This window comes from Castanea sativa, chromosome 12 (genome assembly GCF_040712315.1).
Source record: "Castanea sativa cultivar Marrone di Chiusa Pesio chromosome 12, ASM4071231v1".
Lineage (NCBI taxonomy): Eukaryota > Viridiplantae > Streptophyta > Magnoliopsida > Fagales > Fagaceae > Castanea > Castanea sativa.
Genome location: NC_134024.1, coordinates 52,084 through 61,120, shown reverse-complemented (window position 1 = coordinate 61,120; position 9,037 = coordinate 52,084). Strand labels below are relative to the sequence as shown.

Genomic DNA, 9,037 nt, shown 5'->3' with positions numbered 1-9,037 from the left:
TATTTACATATCCCATTTACCTTCAAAACCCATTTTTTGGACTCTCACACCAGAAAAGAGATAGAGCTAGAAGGGAAAGTCACAAACTTCGACCACCCACCCTCGAATCCGGTTAGATCACGCCACCCCATTCCCCTCCATGCATCACTCACAAGTCAAGCCAAGCCCAAGCCAAAGCACAAAGAGATTGGCCACTAGTGAAGCCCAGATCGTCATCCTCAACCCACAGCCTTGACGTCGTGCATGCAACCATGATTTGGGTTAGATCATCTACTCGCGATCTCGTTGCCACCACCCATGACCGATCTCATCGTTTTTGCCTCTCGATCTCACCGTCGGCTCCGCTGCCGCCTCTAGATTGACCCACCCATGACCGATCACCTCTATCTCTTTCTTGATCTACCTCTCTTTTTTCCTCAATCGCTCACTCTTTCTTCGTCCCTCTCTCAGTTTGATTGAGGATGACAGTGTTTGATAAATGATTTTTTGTTTTGAGTTTTGTTTTTTTTGTAAGTTTATATATTGAAATTTTCTATTATAAAATTTGTTTGGAAGTTGAGAAAATGTGAAACACTAGTAGAAAATGAGCATTTTTAGAATGAAACCAAATATCTGAAAACATTTTCCAAAGCAATTTTCAAAATGCAACCAAACAATTGAAAATATTTTACATTCGAAAAATATTTTACATGTTTTCAAACACAACCTAAATTTGAACACTACTTAAGTTTACAAATAAACTTTGTTTTCTACGATTTTTCCTCTTATAATTAATGAAGTTCTTCTTCTTTAAAAAAAAAAAAAAAAAAAAAATATATATATATATATATATATATCTCCCTCATTATAATTATATTAAATTACAAAAAAATTATTACAGTATTAATATTTTTATGAACTTAAAATAAAAAATAAAAAAGAATTTTAAAAGGTGCTTATAGCTGGTCACCACCATCACGAAAATCAGTCAAATTACCGTGCACTTGCCTTTGTTGACTAGTTCTTTTTTTTTTGTCTCGCTGATGACTTGACTTATTAATAAATAACAGGCTGAGAAATTGTGGATGAATTCCTCCGATCTGCTATTTCTCTCTCTCTCTCTCTCTCTCTCTCTCTCTGTCTCTCTTACACTGGGAAAGAACACTAATCCTCTCATTTACTAAAAAGCAATTACTATCTAATAGGAACTGAATATGGCGCCGATTCAAGAGGGTTTTGGTTTGTAAGTTCTCTTTTTCACTCATATTCGTCTTCTTTATATATTTCCTTTCCCTTCATCCTTGAAATGAAAAATCTAAATATCAAATCGTCTATACTTTTTTTGTTTTGTTTCTCTGTGTTGTAGTTCTTCTTCAACACCTTGGTGGAAATACGATGTCTTTCTCAATTTTAGAGGCCGGGACACCCGTCAAAATTTTACGGAGCTTCTATATGATGCTTTGCATCGGAAGGGCATTTTGACCTGTATGGATTTTAAAATGTTGCATGGAGGAGTCCACATTTCCGAAGAGCTGGTAAAAGCAGTGCAAGGATCGAGGGTTGCTATCGTCGTTCTCTCAAGCAACTATGCATTTTCGACATGGTGCTTGGATGAACTTGCACTTATTATTCAATGCATGAAAAATAAGGGAATGCGAGTTGTTCCGGTTTTTTATGATATTGATCCATCTGAAGTACGGAAACAACAAGGAACTTTCGGAAGAGCTTTTGAAGAACACAAAGCACGGTTTGATGGAATTATGGAGAAGGTTCAAATGTGGAGAGCTGCTTTGCGCGAAGTGGCAAATCTGTCTGGTTGGCAAGTTCGAGATCGGTAATTTCCTAAGAAATTTATTTTATGCTGATATTTAAATGACAATTTTCTGGAAGTATATAGAATAGCATAATATGAATGCATAAATTGAAATATTAAAACAATTACAATCGTGTTTATTGGCTGCGATATTGATAAAATCCTTAAAGATGGACGTTTAAGTGAAAATACACGGAAAGTTAGAATTCAAAATGAGGAAATTTCCAGTAAAGGTAGGACCAGCCCCAATCGGTGAAAAGACGAGAGAGGGTCACTTAAAGATGGTACGGTCATGTTCAAAGGAGTGTGACCAATGCACCAGTAAAAAAGAGTGAGTTGATCTAAGTTGAGGGAATAAGAAAAGGTAGAGAAAGCCGGGAATAAGAAAAGGTAGAGAAAGCCCAAAAATCACATTTGTAGAAATAATAAAAAAAGACATGTCAATTAAGTGTGCATTTGGCACTAGTTTATTTAGGTTTTTGTTGAAAATGTGCTAAAGTATATTTGTATTTTGAAAATATGAGAAAAAGTGAGCTTTTAAAAAGCAATACATAAAAACTAAAGCTAAAAGTTGAACAAAAAAGCTAATGCCAAATACACACTTAGGAACACACTAATTGATATTAGTCCGCTCAAATATTAATTCAAAGGACATTTCTGGTAGTTGACGATTTTATGGATTTGTTTCAGTAAATATAATCATAGAATTCTTTTATGGGTAGTTGAGTATTTCTATCCATGTTTCCTGAGCTAAAGAGTTCATTTTTGTTTGAGCAAGTAGTATTATTGCCCAATATTTTTCTTCGTCCCCAAGGTTTTATGATTGGTTTGGACCATCACTAAATTATTGTTCTATTATCTTTACAGTAATGTGTCAGAATTAATCAAAGACATTGTGGAAGAGATATTTCATCGTCTGAGTTCAAGTGCCTCAAGCATTACCAATGACTTGGTAGGAATAGATTCTTCATTGGAAGAATTGTACACTTTGTATTCAAATCATGGGCACAATGGCTGTATGATAGGGATTTGTGGTATGGGGGGATCTGGAAAGACAACTCTAGCTAGAGTTGTCTATGAAATACGTCGTGATCATTTTGAAGGTTCTTCCTTTATTGCTAATGCAAGGGAGTATTCAGAAAAACTTGATTTGCTTCAATTACAACAGCTGCTTCTAGCAGATATTTTGGAGGAAAGAAATATAGAGATAAGGAGTGTTTATCATGGAGTTGACATGATCAAGAGAAGGCTATGTCATAAAAGAGTTCTAATTGTTCTAGATAATGTTAATAAACTGGATCAGCTAGAAAATTTGGCTGGAGGGCATGACTGGTATGGACCGGGGAGTTTGATAATTATAACAACTAGAGATGAACATCTGTTGGTCCATCATGGAGTGCATAAAATATATAAGCCTAATTTATTATGTTGTGATGATGCTTTGAAACTTTTTTGTTTGAAAGCCTTCAAAAATGAAAAACCCAAAGAAGATTATATGCAACTCTCCCGGGATGTCGTATGCTATGCTAATGGCCTTCCATTAGCTCTTGTAACTTTTGGTTCCTTTTTGTTTGGAAGAACAGTGGATATGTGGCAAAGTGCATTGGACAGGTTTAAAGAAAATCCTAAAAGAGAAATATTTGACACACTAAAAGTAAGTTATGATGGGTTGGAGGAAATGTGGAAGGATATATTTCTAGATGTTGCGTGTTTCTTTAGAGGGAAGATGAAAGATCAAGTAATAGAGATATTAGAGACCTGTGGTTTTCACGCAAGAATCGGAATACAAGTTCTTGTGGATAAATCTCTCCTAACCATAGAGAACGACACATTGCAGATGCATGAACTAGTACAAGAAATGGGTATGGAAATTGTCCGTCAAGAATCACGTGAAGAGCCTGGAAAGCGCAGTAGGTTGTGGCTTCGTAAGGATTTGTTTCATGTATTGACGAACAACACGGTAAGAACGTTGGCTAAACAACACTTTATTTCAAGGGCAATATTGAATAGATACACAACACAATTTCATTCAATAAATTAGTTCTTTAAGAAAAAAAAAATATAATCCAATATATATGTAGTTATCTAATTCTAAGTACTTAATTTATAAAATATGGAATACAAAATTCTATTTAATTTCATGTTAATATGCTGACTATTTCTTGTGTTAATGTGTTTGTCACTTAAAAAAAAAAAATTGTTGTTCATGATTTCTTACATTTTGAAAACACAATGTGATTGTGACATTGTTTACATATTTGAAATGTAGAATTGCATCCTTTCTAGTTGCAATGTATGATTCTTAAATGAAAATATCACTTTTAATATATGAATAAAACTTAAATAAAAAATTAAATTGTTTCGATGGGCTCAATTTGGCAATTTCTCATCCTTCACCTTGTTGGATTTACCAATGGTCAAGAGGTGGTTATATATGTGGAAAACTCAGTATGGATATTATTTGCATCCTCTAACACTGTATAAAACTGAAAATTTATAGTATTCTTAACTTTTGTTGTGCAATTCACTGATCCTTTGTTTTTGATTCTCAGGCAACAACAGCAATTCAGGCCATAGTCCTTGACTTATTTGGAGGGGATGAGGCATATCGGCACATTGAATCATATTCTGAAGGTTTTTCAATGATGTGTAATCTTAGATTGCTCATAATTAATAATGTGCACATCTCAAATGGCCTCAAACATCTTTCTAATAAATTAAAACTTCTTGATTGGCGTGGGTATTCTTCAAAATGTTTGCCATCCGGATTCCAATCAAAAGAGCTTGTTGAACTTAGACTGCGGTTTAGCAAAATTGAATATCTTTGGAGAGGTGTAAAGGTGATTTTGTTTTTCTGTCTTTCTGTTTTACTTAATATTTATCTTTTCTTTAGGAGTCGCTTCAAATACACTTTCTTTGTGTTTGAGCTTCATCCTTTCATCAATAAAAATTGTTTTATTACTTCAAACAAAATTCAATAATGGGAGCTAATTATCCTTTTTTTTTTTGGTTGACAGTATTTAGACAAGTTAAAACTCATCAATCTTGAACATTCTGAAGACCTTATTAGGACACCTGACTTCGCAGGGGTTCCGAGACTTGAGAGACTTTGTCTTAGAGGTTGCATTAGTTTGGTTGAGATCCACCCATCCATTGGACAACTCAGTAAGCTTGCTGTTTTAAATTTGGAATCCTGCCAATCTCTTATCAATCTTCCAAGCAGCATGGATAGTTTAAGGTCTCTTGAAATACTCATTCTTTTGGGATGCTCAAAACTTTCCAAACTGCCAGAGAACTTGGGGAAAATCAAATGTTTGAAGGAACTTGATATCACTGGAACTGCTATTCTAGAAGTGCCCTCTTCCATTAGCTCCTTGATATGTCATGGATGTGAAATTTTATTTTTTAAGTCAAGGCTTGATAGTGTCCATCATGAATTGGAAAATTCAGCAGTAGTAAAAGCTACCAAAATTATGAGAACCTATGATGACAGTAACAAGGCAGAACGTAGTGCAAATTGGAGCTTTCTTGAGGAAACTGAACGAGGTGACAACCATCTCACACTTCCTTTTGGTTACAAGTATTATCTTATTTTACTGAATTTTCTTTGTAGCTGTAATAGCTCATATTGCTTGTCTAGCATTTTGTGTAGATTTGGATTGTTTAGGTGCTGCATAGGCATTTACTGGGTAGATTTTGTCTTGAAAGAGTTCAGTAATGATCCTCTTGAAAATAGTAAAGCTTTATTTAGTCTTTGTTGCTCTTCCTTGCGAATTACCACTGAGGGAGGTTTTGACGGTTTGAATAAACGGTTTTGTGTATTGGATGCAGGGGTGGAGGGAAGGAGGGGCAATTGCCCCCCTACCTTCTCAAAAATTCTCAAATAGTTGTAATACTGTATTGTAGTGAAAGGTTATTTGCCCCCTTTGAGACAAAGGACAATCAACTTTTTACTTTGTTATATGTATTAGCTTGTCAAAAAGAAGCCAATTTTACATTCACACGGCAACACTTTTATTAAATAATCGATCCCACCTAATTTCTGCACATTACTCTGCCGAATAGGACTGAAAAAAGTATATTGAATAGGACTTTGAAACTGATTCAACAGCTTCCGAACCGAAAAGACTCAATACTAAGACTCAATAATAACTAAAATAACCTACCAAAGGTGCTAAGAAGGTCTGACATCGAAACTAGACCACAATTCTTGAATCTTTGTATATTTGGTCTTCTTTTTCCTTGAGCTCTTCTTCCTTGCCCTCATCATCGTTCCCAACACAGGTTGATGTAGTCTTTAGGCACTCTTGGCATGCTATGTCATTCCCAATCACATAATGAGGGTTGACCCCCCATATACTCAATAATGGAAGATGTATATCTGGGAAGCATGAGTTTGCCGATTTGGCCGGCACACTCGAGTTGGATTCGCATGGATGTTTGTGGCTACACGCGTCCGTGGCTGAATTTTTTTTTTTTTTTTTTTCGATTTGGCCCAATTCGGTCCAGTTTAGTTCGATGGCCCGAAATTCTTGTTTAAAAAAAAAAAAAAAACTTAAAATATTAGATCAAAACACACCCTTTTTGTCGGCAGACTTTAAAGGAAAAACCCTAAAATCATCTCAATATATAGAAAATATAAATAAAAATATATTTAATAATCAATTAATAAACACATCCTGCTACACCCGTGTCTTACTTTTTCAAAAATTGCTGTGTTGCCATACGTACCTGTACCCGTACCCGCACCTGCACTTGCACCCGAATCCACACCCGTTCTTCCTATATTATATCCATATATACGAATTGAAATTCAAAATTAGTGTCCAACAATTACAAAGGAAAGTTTAGGAAGAAAATAGAGACTAGTTATGATGAGGACAAGGAAGAGCTCAATGAAAAAGAAGATTAAATATACAAATATTCAAGAATTGTGGTCAAGTTTGATGTTGGACCTTCTTAGCACCTTGATAGGTTATGGAGTCTTTTAGGTTGGGAAGCTATTGGATTAGTTTTAATTAGTTTACTAGGATAAGGGCAATTTGGTAATTTCTGGAATGGGCTGTACTTGGCAGTCCTATAGGCCCATGAGTCTTATTTTATGTTTTGAGTTTTCCTATTTGGTTCAGGTGTTATTGAGTCTTTATTTAATTGTTATTAGTATTTCTATACGTTCTAGGAATAGGTTATTCAGAGTCCAAGTCCTACTAGGAATGGGATAACTATGGCCTCTATATAAAGGCTCTATTGTAGTCAATGTTATTTCATATAGTGATTGATCAATAAAATTCAGCGGCTTATAAACTTCTCTTAGGTGTGATGCCAAGGAACCGTTGCCTTGTGTTTTATTTATTTTATTTTCTATTTATCCCATATTTCAGCCCCAATACAGCCATCAATATTCATTGTTTTCTAACCTAAAACTCTTAAACATCAATCCTCACTCAAGAATTCATCAAGAAACCTAGTATAGTGCTGAATTCTTAAAAATCCTGCATCAGGTTGAGGAAACAGAAGAGATATATCATGCCATGTGGGAAGATTATAATGTTATGCTGAATGAATAAATTTCTTTGTATAGTTGACTTTGTTATGTGACTTTCTAGAATTATGTTTTGATCTTTCATGTTGATTTAATAACGCACATTTGAAGTTTCATTTTGATAATAAAATTTTCTACTGGACATATAATAGAGTTTTCACATGTTTTTTTTTGTTTTCATCTGTTGAATTTTGATTTCTCTTGTTGTTCTTGTGACTATAGCGATGGGCAAAACAAAGGATGAGAAGAAGGAAAATAAAAGCGATCAATTTAGCTGGTCAAAACCAATGCAATGTTTGTTACTTGAGATACTTGCTAATGACGCTACTAAAGGAAATAAGCCATCCAATACACTTATGCCTGAATCATTAGCTCGAGCAGCCCAAGCAATTAGTGAGAAATTTGGGGTCGAATGCCAATGTAATCATGTGGAGAATTGTCTTCGAACCATGGAAAGCATTTGGAGTACCATAACACAACTTCGCAATAGAAAAAATATTTTTGGATGGAATGATAATCTGAAAATGATTACTTGTGAAAAGCATGCGTATGATGAGGAAGTAATGGTATGAATCATATTTTCATCACTATGTTGATGTTATATTAGTGATTGATCTCTTACTAACTATTTGTGCTCTTTTTCTTTTTTTTGAAAAATAAAAAAATAAAACAGGCACATCCTGATCATGAGCAATATTTGAACAAGAAAATTGAGATGTATGATAAAATGGCTCTGTTTTTTTGTAAAGACTTGGCAACATGGAGTTCTGCCCTGTCTTTTAGTGATATTGATGCAGAAAAAATGATTGTTGACTCGGAGGCATATGATCCAGACATTGATTCTGAGAAGGTATCAAAAGGGGAGCAAGTTATTTCTTCAAATGCAGCTTTATGTAGCACAAGCTCTCATAGAACAAGGAGTCGTGCAAACCAAGGTGCTAATTATGATAAGTTTTCCAAACAACTTCGAAAGGTTGATCTAGCAATAAAAGAACTCAAAAAAGATCAACTTGATATGAAAGAGCTTTATGAAGAAGTGATGAAGATGGAAAGGTTTGACGAAGTTATGCTTGCATCTGCTTTTGACTATTTGGTGGATAATGAAACGGTAGCAAAGGCATTCATGGCCAAGAATGCTAGACTCCGATCGATATGGTTAGAGAATTTCTTTAAGAAAAATGGTGGATATGGGAATTAGATTGTGATGGTTTAAATCTGTTCAAGGATATGAACTAGCAAATGAAATTATAAATCATGGTTATGTAGTAAATGGTATGGTGTTTTATTATTATTATTATTATTATTATTATTATTTTAAGAATTGCAGATGGTTGAATTTGGATTTGACTATATATATATATGTGTGTATATATATATATATATATATATATATATATATATATAATGTAGAGGAACGTTTTTAAAGAATATTCCTTTTGATTTACTTCTAACTAATAAAACCTAAGTTAAAGTGACCCTATTTTAGATAAACTGAAAAGATATTCAAAAAAAAAAAAAAAAAAAAGGGACTACAAAGGAGAACTGGAAGCTTCCGTTTGGATATCAAATGAAAAATAAAAATTATTTCACTATTCAACTTATTTTTGCTACTATTTATAAGTTTCTTTGCCTAAATTGAAATTAGTAAATACATCATTTTTCAAGTACCAATTGAGTCTTGATTAGGGTATTTGCAGTTCAAT

At 34.0% G+C, this 9,037-nt stretch overlaps 1 protein-coding gene across 1 annotated transcript; it reads left to right on the top strand.

The window, feature by feature from the left end:
- The first annotated feature begins 1,193 nt into the window (after positions 1 to 1,193).
- Positions 1,194 to 8,532, top strand: LOC142619400 (disease resistance protein RPV1-like). Its single transcript, XM_075792490.1, has 8 exons — positions 1,194 to 1,222; positions 1,346 to 1,813; positions 2,660 to 3,752; positions 4,345 to 4,632; positions 4,810 to 5,372; positions 5,460 to 5,590; positions 7,557 to 7,900; positions 8,008 to 8,532. The coding sequence occupies exons 1-8, from the start codon at positions 1,194 to 1,196 to the stop codon at positions 8,530 to 8,532; spliced, it is 3,441 nt and encodes a 1,146-aa protein (XP_075648605.1).
- Positions 8,533 to 9,037: the final 505 nt, after the last annotated feature.

Coding starts and splice junctions, on each gene's coding strand:
- LOC142619400 (XM_075792490.1), top strand. CDS start 1,194: ATGGCGCCGATTCAAGAGGGTTTTGGTTT. Junction 3,753..4,344: donor ATGTATTGACGAACAACACG/GTAAGAACGTTG, acceptor TTTGATTCTCAG/GCAACAACAGCAATTCAGGC. Junction 7,901..8,007: donor CGTATGATGAGGAAGTAATG/GTATGAATCATA, acceptor AAAATAAAACAG/GCACATCCTGATCATGAGCA.